General features: G+C 41.5%; 1 protein-coding gene across 1 annotated transcript in view; it reads right to left on the reverse strand.

Annotated features, from left to right (window-relative positions):
- rod (kinetochore component rough deal) overlaps positions 1–21049 on the reverse strand; it is a 471351-nt gene that overhangs the window by 215249 nt on the left and 235053 nt on the right. The window contains exons 16-18 of the mRNA XM_080276726.1: positions 13632–13855; positions 11414–13365; positions 7089–7243 (exon numbers count right to left, since the gene is read on the reverse strand). Of these exons, the coding sequence (XP_080132852.1) occupies positions 7089–7243; positions 11414–13365; positions 13632–13855 (2331 nt within the window). The remainder of the gene's footprint in view (positions 1–7088; positions 7244–11413; positions 13366–13631; positions 13856–21049) is intronic.

The raw sequence follows: 21049 nt of genomic DNA on the forward strand, positions 1-21049 counted from the left end.
GCACCCATCTGGCAGCAAACTCTCATCCCTTTTCTGTCCAACTCTCTAATGCAAGAGTTAACCGTTACTCCCAGTCTTTCATTTATGCAACAGGTCAGCTCTGGAACTGTCTCCCTCTATCTGTATTTCCTGCTGCCTATGATCTCCAGTCTTTCAAACGCAGTGTGTCCAGGCATCTCAAAATGATCGGATCTTGAATTTGGCTCTCTATTGTATTTTGTTTTTCTCTTGGAGGCAACTGTTACTGCGGGCTCATGGCCTTTGGTTCCTTCTTCCTCGCATAAAAAAAAAAAAAAAAAAAAACTTCTTATCGCATTACTTCCATCCTCTATGTTCAATAATTCCTTAAAGTGTTCTCTCCATCTGCTCACTTTTTCTCCCTTCTCCACTAGTAATCTACCATTTTTATCTTTCACTCCCCTGCTAACTTCACTTCCACCCTGTCTTACTCTTTTCACCTCTTTCCAGAACATTTTCTTACACTCCCTCCACTTTAAACTCAAATTCCTTCCAAATTCCTCATCCATGTTCTTCTTACTCTCTCTTACTAATCTTTTCACCTCTCTCTTTCTTTCTACATATACCTCTCTCTCTTCTGCCTCTCAACTTCTTCCACGCCCCTATTTCTCACCCATTCATTGTATGCTTTCTTCTTTTGTGCCATAGCCTGTCTCACCTCTTCAGTCCACCACGCTGTTCCCTGCATATACATATTTCTTCTGTAAATATCCTACACACACCTTCCACGTCTCCCATCTGCCCCAATTCATATTTGCCCAATCGTTCCTCCACTTCTCTCTCATACTCTGCCTTTTTCTCATCATCTTGTAACCTTTCCACTCTCCTTGCAACTACTCCTTCCTCTCGTCTTTCCCTTCTTCTATTCCTCCATCTCTATAAGCTCTTGCATCCATTACACATCTTTGCATCCTTTCATCCACACACACATAATCAATCATTGCCTTCCTTTCATTCAGTTCACCACCCACCCTTCTCATTACTCGCCATGTACAGTATACCTGTGGATCATTTTATGCCTGAAGAGGGTATTGGCTATCACCAACCCCCTCCCAGCACAAATGTCCACTAACACACTCCTATTCTCATCTATGTCAGCAGGCACACCCCACTCACCAACTATTCCATCCACCTTCACATTCCCAACTTTACCATTCACATCACCGATCAAAAACACTCTCTCATTCCTCCCAAACTTTTCCATGCACACTTCTACATTTGTCCAGAACTCTTCTCTCACTCTTCTAGCACGATCTTGTGTTGGCGCATACACAGCACAAAGAAGCAGATAAGAAAATACAGAAATGGTTCAATACAGAATGTAAAAAATCAATAGAAAGAAGAGATTTGTTGTGGACTAGATACAGAAGACACAATAGTGAAAGGGCGTATAATAATTACAAACAGGCAAGAAACGACTATACAAGAATAAGGAGGGAAGCCCAAAAACAGTTTGAGGAGGATATAATAAATACAAGTAGTGATCAACCAAAGCTGTTTTACAGCTATATCAGAAGCAAAACCAAAGTAAAAGATATAATACAATCCATTACGGACGAGGGAATCACTTATTCACAAGAGAAAGATATTTGTGAAGCACTAAATAAGAATTTCCGATTAGTTTTTACAGAAGAAAAAAATTTTGAGAGGGACTATGTGGAACACACATGTCCACACATACTACCAGATATACAAATAGCAGAAAAAGTAATACAGGAGGAGTTAAGTAGATTAGACAGAGGAAAAGCAAGTGGTCCTGATGAAATTTCATGTTGGGTATTACGAGAATGTGCAAAGGAGTTAAGTAAACCATTATTTTTAATTTTCAAGAAATCCTTGAGTCAAGGTAAACTACCTGATATTTGGAAAAAAGCAAATATTGTCCCCTTATTCACGAAAGGAAATAGACAAAATCCACTCAACTACCGACCAGTATCACTGATCAGTGTTGTAAGCAAGGTATTAAAAAAGCTTATAAGAAAAGCTTGGGTAAATCATCTAGAAGAACACAGTATGATAACAGAAAGACAGTTTGGTTTCAGAAAAGGAAAATCATGTGTTACTAATCTGTTGAGCTACTATGACAAAGTAACAAACACAATACAGGAAAGGGAAGGATGGGTGGACAGTATCTATTTAGATTTCAAGAAAGCTTTTGACACAGTACCACACCAAAGACTTTTATGGAAACTGTACCATCAAGGAGGAATTCGAGGCAAACTGTTTTGTTGGATGCAAGACTTTCTCATAAAAAGAGAAATGAGGACAGTACTAAGAGGAAACTACTCATCATGGAAAGAAGTGACAAGTGGAGTACCACAGGGTTCAGTGCTGGCACCAATCATGTTTTTAGTGTATATAAATGATATAAACATTAACACTGGAAATGAGAGCTATCTGAATATGTTTGCAGATGATGCAAAAATACAAAGGAGAATTACTAGCACAGACTCTTGTAGGGAGCTACAAGAATAATTAAATAAACTTCATGAATGGAGTAGTACATGGCAAATGGAATTCAATGTGGACAAGTGTCATATAATCAAGTTTGGTAAAAGTGGAAAAAGACCTGATTGGGATTATAAGTCAGGAAATAAAACCCTATACACATCAGAAAGAGAGAAAGACCTAGGTGTGATTATCAATAACAGACTATCTCCAGCTGACCACATCAGCGAGAAGGTATGAAACATGTATACACTGCTTGCAAATATGAGAATAGCATTCACATATATAAATGAAGACATGCTAAGAAGGATAATAACATCATTCATTAGACCAACCCTGGAATATGCATCAGTAGTCTGGAGACCTCATCTCAAAAAGCATATAGACAAGATTGAAAAAGTTCAAAGGGCCGCTACAAGATGGATACCAAGCTTAAGGGACCTAAGCTACGAAGAAAGACTAAATAAACTGAATCTACCAACACTACAGGAGAGAAGGAAAAGAGGTGACATGATAATGCTATATAAGTGCATATCAGGGAAGGAGAAAATAGACATAAATGATTACTTAACATATGGAGATGCATCAGCAAGAGGACACTGCAAAAAACTGCATAAGAAGAGAGGTGATAAAGATGTAAGGAAATTCAGTTTCCCAAACAGAGCAATTGATCAATGGAATGCACTACCGAATGAAATAGTGTGTGCCAAAACAATTCACAAATTTAAGGATATGTACGATAAATATGGTTTAAGACACGGGACAGTACGAGCTTGACTCATTCCTGTAAAGATACAATTAGGTAAGAACACACAATCGCCCACATTTGTATTCCAACTTTCAACTTTACCCACACAATCCTTGACCCAACTGATCCATACTGTTTTATGCTCTTCTTCCATCTTTTACTCACAACTATACATACTCCTTCCTTTGCCCTGTCATTCTCACCTACTCCTGCACATATACCCCATCCATACTCCCATTCTCTCACACTTTCTCCTCCCCATTTTGTTTCAGTTATTCCACATACATCCACTTTCGCACCCTCAAGCACCTGGACAATCTCTCTCTCTTTCACCTCATCGTTCGCTCCTCTTACATTCCATGTACCCATTACCAAGTCCTTTGTCCGGTCCTGGGTCGTCATCGTTTGGTCAGTCCTTGTCCAAGGCTTCTTGTTTGTTTTTTTTTAGTTAGTTGTTTTCCGGGGAGGGGCACTAACCCTCCACCAACCCTTTTAGTCGCCTTTTACGACCAGCAGGGATACTGGGGGATATAAGAATATGAGTATATATACAAGGAGTAATGAAAGTGAATGTTTTACTCTAGCACGTATGAATACTATGAGTTATGAAAGTGGATGTGAAAGTGACAGATTCACTCTCAACGCTAGTATACAGGACGAGAAAGTGAATGCTACGTATTTTACTGAAAGAGAAATTGAATGCCTACAGTGACAATAAACTACTGTTACTGAAGGAAACTTATGGATAAAGACTGTAGATATATATAAGTGTTATATAGTAATAGAAAAATAAAGTGTGAGTGTTTCTATGAATAATAAATGACAGAACACCAGCGGTGAATGAGCGCAAGTGGGAAGGTCATACGAGCTCGTAATTTTCATTGCTTTCACAGTGTTTTTTTTTTGGAATATGGATTCCAAACTATCTGAGAATCATAGAAGTGTTTCCAGTGATAATATCAGGCTGTGGTAATCATATTACGGGTTGTCGTGAAGTGTAAAGTTGAGACTTCATTACCCAACTTCAGAAGTTTCCACAAGTCCTACGGTACTCGACGAAGGCTCAACAAACATCCCAGGGGAAAGCTGAAGGTATGTGCCATAAGGATATGTTATTCAAATATTCTAGGACTAATAACTGATTTTTGGCAAATATTTTTAGAGAGTCTGTCGGAGTGCGAATATGCCCTCGAGACACACAAGTCATGCAAAAACAACCCCGCGGTTTAGGGGTTAAAGAACTATTGAACATAGAGAATGAAAGTAATGCAAGTATAAGTGGCTGGGGAATGGATGGGAGACGGAGGGATGTGAGAGGAAAGGAAGAATCAGTAGGATGGAAATTGTGGAAGTGATGACGAAAGTTAAAATGGGGAAAGCCCCAGGAATGGATGGGGTGTGTGGTGAAATGCTGAAGCATGGGGGAGAGATAGTAGTAGAATGGATGTGGAAGATGTGCAGATTGGCCTGGGAGGAAGGTAGAGTCCCAGAGGATTGGAAGCCGGGAATAATTATTCCCCTGTACAAAGGAAAAGGGGAAAAAGAAGTACAGTATGTGGTAATCATAGAGGCATTTGTCTTCTTAGTATAATAGGAATAGTATATGGTAGGATACTTATTGACAGAGTTAGCGAAATAACAGAGGAATTAGTTCAAGAAGAACAGGAAGGCTTTAGGAAGGGAAGAGGTTGTGTAGATCAGATATTCTTTCTTAGATCTTTGGTGGAAAAGTTTTTAGAGACAGGAAGGAAGTTGTATGTGACCTTCATGGATTTTGAGAAAGCATATGACAGGGTGGATAGACAAGGACTGTGGAAAGTATTAAGAATATATGGACCAAATGGGAAGCTGCTGAATGCCGTGAAGAGCATGTATGAGGGTGCTAAGGCTGCAGTGCGTGTGGATACTGAACTGAGTGAATTTTTTTATTTGAAAGTCTTGGATTGAAACAGGGATGTGTCATGTCTCCATGGCTGTTCAGTCTGTATATGGATGGGGTTACAAAAGCGATACAAGGTAGGGCAGTGGATGTTGGAGTGGCCCTAATGAGTGAGGGCAGTGTTTGGAAACTCCTTGTCTGCAGATGATACTGTGTTATTAAGTGAAGACGAAGGGGAGCTGCAAGGCTTGGTGGATGAGTCTGGGAGTGTATGTAAGAAATGGAATCTAAAGGTGAAAGTAGGGAAGAGTAAAGTTATGGTCTTTGAGAGAGGTGGTCAGTGAATGTACAGTGAGGTTGGATGATGAGGAAATGGAAAATGTGAGTGTATTTAAGTACTCAGGTAGTGTGATGAGTAAGGATGGAAGTTTAGAGGAAGAAGTGCTTGAAAGGGTAAGAATGGTTGCTGGTTCCTTGATAGCAGTGATAAGAAACAGGGAAGTGAGCATGGAAGTGAAAAAGTTACTACATGACAGTATTGTGATACCAGCACTAATGTATGGATGTGAAGATTGGACCTTGTTGCAGGGACACAAGTCAAGAGTGAGAGCTGTGGAAATTAGCCATTTGAGAGGTGCATGTGAAGTCACAAGGAGAGACAGACTGACAAATGAGGAAGTGAAGGATCATTGTGGTGTGGATGTGATAGGAAGCATTAGGAGAAACACACTGATGTGGTTTGGCCATGTGGAGGGGCTGGAGGGTGAGAGACTAATAAGGAGAGTGTATGTGAGTGAGGTGGAAGGGGGCAGAGGGAGGGGGAGGCCAAGGATGAGATGGAGGGATAGAGTGGAGAGGTATATGAGAGAGGGGGTGTGTGAGCTGGGAGCAGGGCAATGATATGGCAGGGGACAGGGTACATGGAGGAGATCTGTTTGTGGCCACCCCTTATGGGATAATGGTGTCTGGCAATAGATAGATAGATAGATAGATAGATGTTTATGTGTTCAAGGTGTGCACCCAGTGTGTGTCTGCTGTAGGAGTAATACTTGTTCACAAGGGCTACGCTGTGATGTCTGGGGTAGAGTGAATGGGGGTGTTGTTTGAGAGGGTGGGTGAATTATATCTGGTGTGTGACAGAAGGGGTGTTTGTGGATGTGTTGCACCTGTCACACACCCATATGCTGTGCTACTGTCTGGCATTTGTTAGTTTAGTGCATGTAATGTGGATCTACTCTCTGCATGAAGTGTGCTGAACAGATCCACGTGTATGTCTTGCGCTGTGATGTGTAGGGAGCAAACAGGGAGAAATGGAGTTCCCCCGAGCTAAGTCCTGTATTGGACTATATAGCCCCGCTAGGGTTACAGGAGGGAGCTACCCCTCCCGGCACGGCAGCCCAGGCGAGGCTCGAACTTGCAATCCCTCGATCACAAGTCCAGCGCGCTACCACTGTGCTACCGCGCCCCCCAGGGAGCAAACAGGGCATATGAATTGTTTGTAACCCAGGATTGCTCTTGTTGTCTCCAGGTGGTGCGAGAAGCAGGGAAATGACCACCAGAGTGTAATTTCCCTTAATGTGAAAAACAGCATATGGGGTGGCTGCCCCCATGTGGGAGATGGCACCCTGCCAGGCTGGACCAGGGTCCTCCTTGCAGGATGCAGGGCAGGTTGAGGTTTTGTGAATTTCAATTACTGTATGTATATGAATACTGATACAGAATACTTCATACAGCATTTTGTTGAAGGTTTGTGATTTCAAAGTGTTATTTATAAGTTGCAAACACATAGGCAAGCCAGATTGAATCTGAATTCTACTCATTTAATCTGGACAAAGTCCAGTTGGGCAGGTATATCCAAAATAATTAGCCAGTTCATATTAAGCAGGGTTCTGGGTAAAACAAGTCTGGTTGAGGTGAGTTGAGTTTTACAGTATGCACACATAATTTACTGATAACTAGTGTTCATCCCTCCATCTGTAGTTGTCAACCTCTGACCTGAAAAGTGATGCATCATCCGAAGGGTCATCATCAGTTGCAGATCCAGGGTCAAGGGCCACTTGGAAGTTGGTCACTGTTTCTTCTACACCAAGACACTCAGCTGACTCTGGTGGTGGCAGCCACTTCTCCAGTAGTTCAAGCTGAATGCTCACCTGAAATAAGTAATTGTAAGCACACTACTGTATTACAGGGGCCATAACTGGCGTAAACCATGTCAGTGTAGTTGTAAGTCTTTAACAGGAAAAGTGACACGTGGGTAATCATAGTCTAGGTTGCTACTGTTGCATAACCATAGTTTGTCTGGCTGAACAGACCCATTGATTACAAGTAGGCAACTACTTCTGTGAGGCCATCCTACAAGTACAGTACAGTACACCCTTGACTTATGATGGATGCGTGTTCTTCAATTTTGTGTCATTAAGCGGTTCATTGCATCGTGGATTCTTTATTTCTATCGGAAGGAGGGGGGGATGCTTTTCAGACAACATCCATCTCCAATACCTCCCTTCCAATATTATTACCAAATGAATAATTACTCACCATTGGACTGTTTATAATAATAAATGGTGTCATGTGACAATAGAAAAAATATACACAGTACCAATAACAAATGGTGTCATGTGACAATGGAAAAAATATATACAGTACCCTCACGTCCAGTACAGTATTTTTTTCAGACAGTACCACCGTACTGCACAAACAACAGACCTTATGGGAAAAATGAATAATGTCAGACAAGCCTTGAAAAAGTCCCCCCAAAATTCAACTTGACTACATTTTGACACAATTAAGATTTTACCAATCTTTAAGGTGAGTAGTGATGGGTTTGGGGAAAGAAGGGGGAGAGGTTTCCGAGGCTGTAGGAGATCCTACTGACCCCCTAGAAGAGGGCCTTCAGGATCCTGAGGAGGTCTCTCTGCCTCAACCTCCCTCATAAATCTCTCACAGTCACACACTGACACATCATCGTCTTCGTCATCAGGAGGAAATGCAATACTGCAATTTGATTGGCACACGTCATGAGTCACAAGGAAGGTGTACTGGACTGGCGTGGCAGTACTAGGGAAAAGTTTCTTGGCGTTGGCCATCTTCCCGTGTGCATGTGGGTAATAGTATTGGACGCAGCATGTCAGTACTAGAGAAGAACTCAGATTTGGCCCACTTTGCGTGGCCAATCTGTACTAGCCCAAGAAATCTGTACTACAGTAATAAATTATTTTATTTTTTTGCCAACCATACTGGACGAAAATAATACTGGACAAATACGTGCTGGACATGAAGGTACTGTACATATAAAATATCAAAACTGGAATAAATGGATCTCCTGCAGCATACAGGCACCTCCCAGCTGCCACTTTTGTCAATGTCCTATCACCAATGGGTGTGGTCCTATCTCAGCTTCTTGTGCTTTTAGGTATCATGCATTACCTTTTTTTACTTTGGCTCTTGTCACCAAGCATAATTATTTTCAGTGAAAACTGGACTAGGTATTTTTTATTTATTTATTTTTTATGCAAATCTACTTGAAAGTAGTCATTATTCACTAGGTTAGGATCATTTGTCCTGGTTCATGTCTGATACCATACGGCTATGAATAAATGCACATAACTGGTACCTGCACAACTGTTCACTTGATGTCCTTCTTACCCTCAATTTCAATGTTATATTGTCTGTAAATAATGTAATACGCGATATACAACGTTGATTTTCAAGCATTGTTTTGGCAAGGGCTAGACTAGGACTGAGTAATAATTTCTATCAAAACAAATACACAGAATGCACACAGCTGGTAACTGCACAACCATTCACTGAATGCCTTTATTCCACTAATAGTTTAAACCTAAGTCTACTAATACCAAGTCAGTTCACTTCCTTCTAAAACGGCTCCAAGCTCGCGCAGGAGGGCAGAGCACCGGAGTGACGTCAACTGGCTCTGGCATGAAACACCAGCTCAGTTGACTCCTGATCGTGATGGAGGGTGGAGGTTTGCTCTACTACTCAGACAATGACGCTTTTTTTTTTTTCTTTCTTTCTTTTTTCGGTTTGGTGAAGTGAGGAAAGGGACTAAAATGTGTGAGGGAAGGTGTGGGGGTGTGATGGAAGGTGTAGGGGTGTGAGGGAAGCACTTCTTCCCTTGCTTTGTTTTCCCTTGTTATAAATGTTTAATCTGAGTCTGTGGTTTTATACATTTTCCCTTACTTAAGCCAACTGACATCACACACAAGCCACGCCTCCCTGTGCCCTGATGGAAAGTGAACCGACTTGGTATTAGTAGACTTTGGTTTAAACGTTATACTATCTACAGGTACAGTAATGTGTGACCTGTGATGGTGCTCTTCACGTATTGTTTTGGCAGCAGTTACAATGGGACTGAGTTGTAAAATAAAGAAAACACAAAATGCACTTAGCTGGTATCTGCATTGTTATTCACAAGGTCTCTATATATATCTCTTTAATCCACTCATGTTTAATGTTACCATATAGAATGTGTGATATGCAACACTGCTTTTCATGTAATTCTGGGTGGGGCTAGATCAGGACTGAGCATCACTGCCTGCATTCTTACCCATGTGACGCTGCTTCCTTGGCCACATGAACAGGACAGCTGACACAAAATACGCTATTAATGATGCAGCTCACGTTATATTTTTATTTTTTCTTTGTTTCATTAATTTTGAATGGTGAAATTATGACATAAATATGAGTTTAACTTGAATCAATTCCTAAATTTTATAATGTTGTAAATCTGAATCTTCTCAAAAACAGCTACTGTAACTCAAGAGTTTACTATACAAACACTGTGCAGGGATCTGGTGCCCTCTTGTGGTAGACAGTATCTCATCAGGGTTAGACCATGGCCCTTCCCATTGTAAGGTGCAAGGAAATGTAAAACGGTTTGGCTCCTGAATGGACACTGCAGCTTCCCCACCCATGATGCACAATGCCACCACGTGTAGGCTCCTCATCAGTGTCATGCCTAAAGAAATCAGTTTATATGTGGTCCCATAGCATAAAAGAATTAGGCCAGGGAGTAGACTGTAAACACCAGTTCTACAGGCTACAGATGCCGAAGCGGATGAAAAATGGTGACCTGGACACCAGCCAAAAGGCTGACATCTACACATGCTCCTCTGTAGATATTTCTGTTTTCTCTTACACAATCAGTAAACCAGCATACTCTTATAAACATTAAACTTTCTCTTTTCACTTTTAAGTTACATTAACACTAAAGTTACATGTACAGTACACTCTTCATATTCTTTTCAAAATCTTTTTTTTTTTAAATGCTTTCAATATAAAACCTTTCTAGAAACTCCTGGGAAGGGGAAAAAATATTCAAGTCACTGTCCCCTTTCCCAGTGACAAATGTGACGGATGTCCTGGACCATTGCCTGACTCACCCTCTATCAATTTCTCCTTGTACCCCCTTTCGTCTTCTCTTCATCCCACACACCATCTCATATGCTGCACATATTTCTTCTATGAATATCTTGCACATGCCTCCCACCTCCCCTATCTGCTCCAAATCATATTTACCCAATCACTCCTCCACTTCTGTCTTATATTATGCCTTTTTTCTGTCCTCTTGCAACCTTTCTTCCACCCCCTGTATGGACTACTTCCTCTTGTCCTTTCCACTTTCTGTTCATCCACTGCATTTGCACCCTGACTTTCACCATCACCAAGTGATAGTCAGAAAGTCCACTTCCCAAACCTCTGTATACTCTTGCATGCATTATATACCTTCTCATTCACTCATCCACACACACACATAATCAATCACTGCCTTCTGTTCACCACCCACTCCTCTCATCACATGCCACGTGTACCTGTGGATCATTTTGTGCCTAATGAAGGTATTGGCTATCACCAACCTCCTCCCCGCACAAATGTCCACCAGAGCACTGCCAATCTCACTCACTTCTGCAGGAACACCCTACTCACCAACTACTCCATCCTCCTTCACATTCTCTACTTTTTATTAAAAAAAAAAAAAAAAAAAAAATTCTGTGCAGGAACGGAGAGAGAGAGAGAGAGAGAGAGAGACTGACTGACTTTTTCAGTATATAATTCTTTTTATGAAATGCTAGAGAAAACTGAACAGCAACTGTACCAACATACCAATGCACTTCCTCTTCCTAACTTCGTACCTGTCAGTGAGACATATGCCATACACCAGCCACTGTTTTCAAATGCTGCATTTTTATGATTATACAGCATCATTTTCAAATGTAAAGTTGAAACCAACCTCAAAGAAAATTTACCAAAAATAAACTGATTGTCAATATCTGTGATGATGGATTACCAAGAAGATATCTTACCTGATTGCATGCAGCAATATTGCACACCTCTGTGACACATGTGTTGATGTCTGGCATGGTGTGGGTGGAGAAAGTAGTGATGGAATTCAGCATAGGGTGCTGGTAGAGCTGAGTTACTAAGTCTACAGGGGTGCGTGCCAGGGCCAAGTATTGGGGCTGAGCTAGACCATACTTGTGCAAGGTATGCTCAATGGCCAGCTGCTGGTACCGGTCTTGTATTGTGATGCATGCCTCCTTTGCCTCTGCCTCAGGGCTGAAGGCCTGCCACTGCTCAGCTAGCAGTAACGTTCGCCTAGCTGCTTCCATTTTGTCTGCACCTGGAGGGAATCTGTTGACCACCCAATTGGCACAACAGGTGGCCAATTTGTAATCCTGCATCTTACCTATAACAGTGTGTACCTCAGCTAACAATGCACTGTGGCTACTGCAAAGCTGCCATGAGCTCCCTCGAACTTGCCCATCTTCCCCACTTCCCGAGGTTCTCATACATGGCTTGTCTGAGATACAGGCATCTTTGTCCAGAGCCTTGGTAACAGAGTTCTTTGTAGCTACCAAACACATGTGATCATAACTTACTTTTATAATACTAGAGGCCTGCAACCAAACATCTACTGTTGATAAGCTCAACTCTGCTTCAACTATGGTCTTCAAAGATTTGTCTCTGTTGAAAAGTGCATGGAAAGGCAAACGATATTTTCCTATGTCAGGAGGACCTAGACTCTGTGGGTGGCTGTTGATCCACTCATCCACTTCAGTGTCACTCAACTGTGCCTCCCTTACATAAACTTTTAAGAAGTTGACCAAGTCTAACCCTCTTTTCAGTATCTCCAAATTCTGGAAATCTGGGTTGTGATATATTAACTGCTGAAGCACAAGTTCAATTAGTTCATAATTGTATGGACTAAGAAGGCTTAGTTCTGTTCCCAACATCTCACACAGAACAGTCTTTTTATCTACCTCGGCAATTATGGCCCGACATTTGGACAAGACAGCACGAGGAGGGTCAACCTTGACTCCATAGCCTGGTTTCTCATTTTCAGCAGACACTGTGGGGGACCATGAGTGAAGTGTTGCCTTGAGGTAACAGAGAAGTGCATCCGTGACATCCAACTTGAAATCATTGCAATAATCATGCAATATGGAAAAGGAACAATCTGGATGAGAAACTAAGTCTTCTATAACTTTCCCAATGACAACTGCATTTCCTTTAAATGCATCTTTAAATGATATATTCATAACTCCCAAGCGCTTACCCCACTGAGCTCTCATAAGTAATATTTCAAACTGCTCTTTTATGTCCCCAAGACCAAGTAAGATACAATAATCTCTCCCTACACTACCAACAGATATAAGCCTTCCATAATCATACCCAAATCTCCTGATGAGCTCATTCATAACTTTTAGGGCATTTTTCTTGACCAAAAGTGTAAGTAGACTCACTGACAGTGAAATGTCAGGTCTTGGACTGCCAAGAACCTTAAAAAGAAGGGTCAGCACTTGCTGCCAATCAGCCTGGTACTCCACTGAAGATGCATCACTTTCAGAGTTTGTATTATGGTAACCAAGCAGTAAAGTTAGTGACAGAGCCAGTAAATCTTGACCTCGATCACGAACATGACTGATGAGATTCTGTAGACTGGTTACAAGGGCTGGATTCTTCAATACAGGGACTTCTGTCCCTCTATCCTTGTATGGAACAAGTGACTCCTTCCTGAGAGGGTTATGAGATTCTGTCCAGGCTTCCAAGGCGTAAGCCATCACTTCTATGACATAGTCCTCCTCCACAGGCATGCAAGCATCAGTGAATACTGGACTAAACTTCCAATTACTGTAGGGGTCACTACTGTGTGTGTCACTAGTGTGTGTGTAGAGACCTTCCACATGACAACGAGTGTACAGTGTCTGTGCCAGCCCACACCACACCACCAGCTCCACAAATGTCTCCAACAGGTCTGCAAAATAACGTAATTTACATCAAGAATGGATTCTAAGCATTCATAATGTCATAAACATATGATCAAAAAGTAAAACTATGAAGACCATTTTAAAACCTTATAAACATGATCCTAAAATAATATGTGCACACCATGAAGTATCAAAATACAAGTTCAATGAAAAACAACAGTAATTGCTTGGAAGTCAAATGCCATCATGAATTTACACAGAAGACAAACTTTGAAAAAAAAAAAAACAAAAAAAAAAAAAAAAAAAGTCAAACCTCGATGAGTAGTTATTAGGATTGAGCAGATCAGCTCACTGATGATTTTGAAGACTTCTGTATATGATTTAATCTTAGCACTCTGTTCCTGTATATCAGTGGAGTTAAGCGAAAGAGAGGCACTTCTTTGCATTAGTCCTCGTTGCTGCTGTTCCACCATTAGCTGAACTACTTCATAAACAACGATTGTGCTGTCCTCAACTGTTGGGTCCTTGATGATCTCTCTGGGAAAAATTACATTATTAGTGCGCTCAGTGGCTTGTTTATTTATCACTGAAAACATACAGGAAATCTAAAAATCAATATACTGTACTTAAGTATTTACTGACTATACTCAATCTAAAAATAAATACCAGGTATACTGAGTTGTTTATTAACTATACAAAGAAACATAATTGATTTACCAACTACTTTTAGTGTCAAATTTTCTATTAAACAATATGCAAAGTACACAGTATGGATATCTCCTAAGAGCTGGAATCAAATCTATCAGAATTAGCCTCCTACGGTAGAACCAGACTAGCACCAGTTTGCAATGCTAAGTCCAAAATGTTCCAGGAATTTTCAGAGTCTGATTTCCCTTAAAAACTATCAATCCTATACAACCTTCCACCCTACTTCAATTCTTTCCTTTTTATCTCTTTCCCCCTCTTTGTCTCTGTCATCTCCCTCCCTCCCCTTAATAACTTTTACTCCTATACAACTCCTTCCCTTCCATCCACTTTCTTCTTTCAATCCTTTTCCCCCTCTTTACCTCTCACTGCTATCTCCCTCTCTCCCTTTAATAACTTGCACTCCTATACAACCTCTCCCCATCCTTCCATTCTCTTCTATCTCTCTCCCCTTCTTTGCCTTCTCTGTCATCTCCTGCCCTTCCCCTAACTTTCACTCCTATACTGTACACCCTCTCCCCTTCCTTCCATTCTCTCCTTTCTATCCCTTTCCTTCACTTTGCCTCTCCATCATCTCCCTTCCTACCCCTGATAACTTTCAGTCATACCACCTCTCCCCTTCCTTCCATTCTCTCCTTTCTATTCCTTTCCCCTTCTTTGCCAATCCCTGTCATCTCCTCTCCCCTTGATAATGTTCACTCCTATACAACCCCTCCCCTTGCTTCCACTCTCTCCCTTCTATACCTTTCCCCCCTCTCTGCCTCTCTATGTCTTCTCCCCCTCCCTCTCCTTTACCTAACTCTCCCCTCTCTTTTTCTACTCTCTTCTCTTCACTACTGCTTTCCTCACCTCACTTCACCCTATCTTATAGTCACTTCATCCTAGCTTCATTTCACCCTGCTTCTCCTCATGTCATCCTCCCTCCTCTGTACTAAATTACTTCTAATCAGTGTGCACCTCTTAAAAACAGACAAGAATGATGAGTTCTTGTCAGAGTCTGCTGAAAGTCAATCCATCTCGAATGACTTAATGTTAAGACTTTTTTTTTTATAGAAGATTAACAGAGGAATGAAAAAAATAAATAAATAAAACAAATAATTTCTTCTACCTTTAAATATCAATTTCTTACAGTCTACGTATCTATCTATAGTCAGCGCTCACATAACACGGGAATATTGTCCCAGAAAGCTCTCGTTTTATGAGAATTCCGTGTTACAGGGCCATATGTTTGCATATTAATAGGTTTCATGATACCCAAGTCAGCCCAGTGTTCACCTTTTGGGGCAAGTTTCAGTTTTCTTTTTTTCCCCGAAATTTACCAAGCTAATTACGACTTCATCACATACAAACACTGGAGGATTTCTCTAGAAGAGGTTGTGGGCTTGCTGGGGGGAGGTGGAGTGGAGTTCCGAGGCCACGGCAGGATTCCTAGTGGTCCTCAGCATGGTTGTCTTGCCGTGCTGGTTCCACAGAGTCCTCTTCTGAGGAAGATGACTCCTGTGTGTCCTGATTCCTCTGTTGCCACTCTTCTGCTTCCTGCACAAACCCCTCAATGTCAAGATTTGAAACATCAGACACTGCATCTTCCTCTGGTTGTTACTGCTCTTAAATCTCTCGATGTGGAAAGTAACGAGTGAGGAGAGTTTGGTGGCGTTGGCGAATTTTATGTAGATGGAGGTCTTCATTGGCTCGCACTGCATGCAACACAGCTTCCAGAGTTTCAAACATGCATGCCTCATCAACTTCATAAATCAGGATGGCCTCCTTGAGCACTTCTGCACCAGCCAAGATGTTGCTGATACAAGCCATTGACATAACTAGTGCAGTGGTTCATCCCTCTGCCTGATCTTCCTGGTACTCTGCCTCTTGATGTTCCTGGTCTAACTCCTCGATTTGTTGTATGGCTTCCTCCGGCATGATATTAACCTCAACTACCTCCACCATATCTTGTTCTTGAACCTCTTCACAACCAGGCATAGCTCAGAACGCTCTCAATGTTTCCTCCTGCATTGCCTCCACTGACCGCGCACCACCACTCCCAGCACACAACTCAGGTGTCAGGTGTCGCCGGGCGTGACTGACAGTTGCAACTGACACTAGTTCCCATGCCTTCAGAATGTTTGACAACATTTTGCATGTTGTACCATTTCCAGATGGCAGTCACAGTCACATAGGCAAGTTCTGTTAGCTCAGGCAGATGCAAACTGGACAGGCCAGGCAGCAGTTCAGCTAGGTGAAGCAGAGACACATGGGCCACGCCAGGCAGCAGTTCAGCTGAGTCATCCAGGGACTCCTCGTCTGCCGACGTAGCCTCAACCTCATGTCACCGCCATGCACTTCCTCCTCCAGATACTCTTCCTCGCAGGTGTTCATTGCCTCGCATAGATAATCAAACATTATTCTTTCACAGTGATACTTAAAACTTGCAATTACCTCCCAGTCTAGGGGTTGCAGGAGAGAAGTCGTGTTTAGTGGCAAAAACACTACAGTACAACCTCACTACAACGGACTTCAATTGACTGGAATTCACTTTTATCAGAGTTGAGGAGCCGACCAGACAAAATTCTTATAGATCGGGAGAACTCCAATAAAGTTAGAAGCAGTCAGGACTGCCTGACCTCAGTCTGGAGCGGCCATAATGTCTGCACGAATTTGTGTGTTCATGCGCTAGTTGGTGGTGGGCTGACAGCGTCACTATTGGCCCCCATGCTCTGCCTCAGTCTGACCCACTTCATTTCCCTGGAAGTCCCTGATATACTGCTCAAGGGTGATCAGTGATAAATGAAATACTGTATACAGACAAAGTGAACATTTTTAGTTTTAAGATTGTAAATAATAAGGTGTATAAAGTATACAGTACAGAGTAACCCCCCATAATTGGTGAAGGTTATGTTCCAAACCCCCTCGCTAATTCTTGACACCTTCCTGAAAATGACATTTACCGATAATTGCATAACCTATAAACCACTGATAATGTACTGCATTAACCATTAATAAACAATTATTGTTAAATCTGTTTCCCATTGTTTTTAGCATTTCGGCTGTGAAAACTCTTGTTTGATTCATCAGCATAATGGCAGAAGGAACTGTCCTAAGTGTTTAACTAAACCTTACATAACCTAGTTTAACTGTACGTAATAATTTAACCAAACCTAACCTAACCTACAGTTGGGAAATTTGTTTTCATTTTCATTTTTGAAGGCTCCAACATGCTTGCATATGTCAGCCTTGGTCACCTAATGGCGGCTCTCCATGCTGCTTGATCTATGGCAGTTTCCCTGTTCAGTCCCTTAACCCTGAGGTCACACTTAATGACCTCGTCCCACGTCTTTTTCGGTCTATCCCTCGCAACCCCACCCCCAATATTAACGTTTCTCACTTTCTGCACCCAATTATCATCCCCATCCTCTCCATATGCCTAGACCTTCTCAGACTACCTCTCCTCATCACAACACCAATACACTCCAGTTCCATCCTACCTCTCAACTCTTCCATCGTAAACCCAACCCCCCAGGCCTGGCAGCAGGAATGCACTGCAAAGCCACCTAATCAATGTCATTCCTGTATGTTTGAGCCTGTGAACATCCTTTTCCTCTACTGCCCAGGTATCACTTCCATAGTGTATTACACTCCTAACACATGCTGCATACAAAGATTCCTTAACATGTAGGGAGAGCCCTCTCAATGCCAGGAAGGGCAACAGCTCCCTGAACATCTTCCAAACACTTCTCACCCTAGCCACAGAGCTACCTCCAGCCCCACCCCCAGCACATAACATGTCTCTCAAGTAACAAAACTCTTCCACAAACCCAAGAAACTCACCAGCGAGCTAAATCCTTTTGCGCCTAACAATCTCCACCTGCTCTCCCTGGTACGCAGCACACATATAATCAGCATTATCTCGCAGTCAATCTCTAATGCCACTACATCTCTTATGCACCTACTTATCACAAACACTGTAGAAGATGGAATTACTTCCCACCCCCTTGTGGCAAATTGCACTTGACCACTCGCCCTCTTCTTTGAGAGTACTGCCATCAACCCTAGATACAATCAATTTTGTTTTATCTGACATGTGGAGGTGTAGGAGGACTACTGGGCCTTGGGATAGGCTACTGCCCCCGAGATATAGGCCATGAAGCCTTTGCCCAGAGTCGGACACATTAAAAAAAAAAAAAAAAAAAAAAAAAAAAAAAAAATTTACTCTTAAGCCCTTGTGCCCCATACCATCTCTCCATTTCCTAAATCTTTCCTCCACGTCCCTTTCATTCTCTGCAATCAACACCAAATCATCAGCATACAACATCTCCCACGGAAGTCCATTTCTGAAGTTACGTGAGAGGGCTTAAAGTACCATGAAAAACAACAAGGGACTCAAAACTGACCTCTGATGCACACCAACATTCATGAAAAACTCATCACAATGCACACCAACATTCATGAAAAACTCATCACAATGCACACCAACATTCATGAAAAACTCATCACAATGCACACCAACATTCATGAAAAACTCATCACATCTCCATTCACTCTTACCTGGGTGCGAGCACCCAATACATGGCCATAACCACCCTAACCAGCCACTCCTCCATCCCAAGCTCTCTCATTGCCCACTTCACCACCTCTTGAGGGACTCTGTCAAACGCCTTCTCCAAATCAATAAAAACAAAGTACAGGTCAATTTTCTTTCCTATTTAATAAATTTACAGTTCCTTTCTTGAGCTTAATGTAAATGTAGAATTGAGTTTCATTTCTCCACACTGAGCTTACTTTAGTGTGATACTTCCAGTTTGCACAAACTTCTTATATTAATCACAACTGGTATTTAAGCCAGTTCTTCCACATTAAATCTTAAATCCATTGTGCCAGCCAGGAGTTAGCATCAGCAAGAACATGTCCATTATTATTAGAATTAGTTATTCATTGTTAGGGGTAAGGAAACTTTCTCAGAGGTCAACAGTACTAATGATACAGCACTCGTGAGTAGATAGTCTTCGCTGTGTACTGTTGAGAAAGTCTTTAGAGAATCGGCGAAGCAAGCTAGCATAAAGTAAAACTTACTACTTGATTTCACAAGTCGATTCCTTTGTGTCTACCGACGATATATTAGCATTTTATTAAAAAATTCCACTTCCTCCCGTGACAAGGAGGGAGGAAGAGATCAGTAGGGCAGAAGTAGTGGAAGCAATGAAGAAGATCAAGATGGGAAAGGCCCCAGGAATTGATGGAGTGTGTGGTGAAATGCTGAAGTATGGGGGTGAGATTGCTGTGAAGTGGATATGGAAATTGTGTAGATTGGCTTGGGATGAGGGAAGGGTTCCATAGGACTGGAAATCAGGTATAAATGTTCCTTTATACAAAGGAAAAGGGGAGAGAGAAGTATGTGGTAACCATAGGGGTATTTGCCTTCTTAATGTGACTGGAAAAATATATGGCAGAATATTCACTGACAGGGTTAGGCATACAACAGAGGAGCTAGTTGGAGAAGAACAAGGGAGATTTAGGAAGGGAAAAGGGTGTGTAGATCAGATATTTGTTCTAAGATGTTTAGTGGAGAAGTATCTAGAGAAGGAAAAGAAAGTGTATGCTGCCTTCATGGACTTGGAGAAAGCTTATGACAGAATAGATAGGCAAGATATGTGGAAGGTATTAAGAATATATGGAGTGGAGGAGAAATTGTTGAGTGCTGTGAAGTGTACGAAGGAGCTACGGCTACAGTGCGAGTGGATGGTGAGCTGAGTGAGTTTTGATCCAAATGTGGGACTGAAATAGGGATGTGTGATGTCTCCATGGCAGTTTAACCCCTACACCGCGGGCATGTTTACCGATGTTTTGCGTGTGCCGCGGGGTTATTCGGGCTCCGACAGACTCTCAAAAAATATTTGCCAAAAATCAGTTATTAGTCCTAGAATATTAAAATTATATATGCTTATGGCACATACCTTCAGCTTTCTCCTGGAATGTTTGTTGAGCCTTCGTCAGTTACCGTAGGACTTATGGAGACCTCTGAAGTTGGGTAATGAAGTCTCCACTTTACACTTCCCGACAACCCGTAATATGATTACCACAGCCAGATATTAACACTATAAACATTACTCTATGATTTTCAAGTAGTTTGGGATCCATACTCAAAAAATAAAAAAAACACTGTGAAAGCAATGAAAATTATGAGCGCGTCTGACCGCCGCACTTGCGCTAGTTCGCTCTTGGTACTCTGTCATTTATTTTTCATAAAACCCCTCACACTTTATATTTCTATTACTATATAACACTTATATATATCTACAGTCTTTATCCATAAGTTTCCTTCAGTAGTATTAGTTTATTGTCACTGTAGGGATTCAATTTCTTTCAGTAAAATACGTAGCATTCACTTTCTCGTCCTGTATACTAGCATTGAGAGTGAATGTCACTTTCATCTTCACTCCCATAACTCATAGTATTCAGACATACTAGAGTGAAACTTTCACTTTCATTACTCCTAGGGTATATACTCGTATTCTTATAATACTACTCATTTACATTTCTATTTACGTTCTCTATTTTATTTACGTTATTTACATTTCTATTTTATTTACATTGTGTTATGCACTGTCACTTGAAGTAACTTATAAAACCATTTTCCATTGTTCACGTATATTTACATTCATTACTTTCACTTGCTGTTTACACATTATTTACAATTCCACTTGCACTGTTTTACTCAATAGAAAGAACGTAGTCACTCTTTTATCAACTGTCAGCCCCTTACCTCTTTCCACACGAGGTTTAGTAGGGGGTAAAGGTCACAGGGCCCTTTGCATGGGGGTGAAAAAGGTCCTGAAGTCAGCAAGAGGAACACACGTACCTCCTCTTCGGAAGATGAGAGAGAACTGATAAGGGAGGGCCGGGGTAGAGGCCTACTTAGGGGATATTCAGTACTACCAATGTAGCTCTTGAAACAGCTATGTATTTCACTGAAATGACTGGCAGGAAATCTAGACAATACATTATAAATTTGGTAGTTCCAGGTGAATGTAAATA

Source organism: Coenobita brevimanus, chromosome 66 (assembly GCF_032717465.1).
Source record: "Coenobita brevimanus isolate Jiangsu-jjx chromosome 66, ASM3271746v2, whole genome shotgun sequence".
NCBI classification, from domain to species: domain Eukaryota; kingdom Metazoa; phylum Arthropoda; class Malacostraca; order Decapoda; family Coenobitidae; genus Coenobita; species Coenobita brevimanus.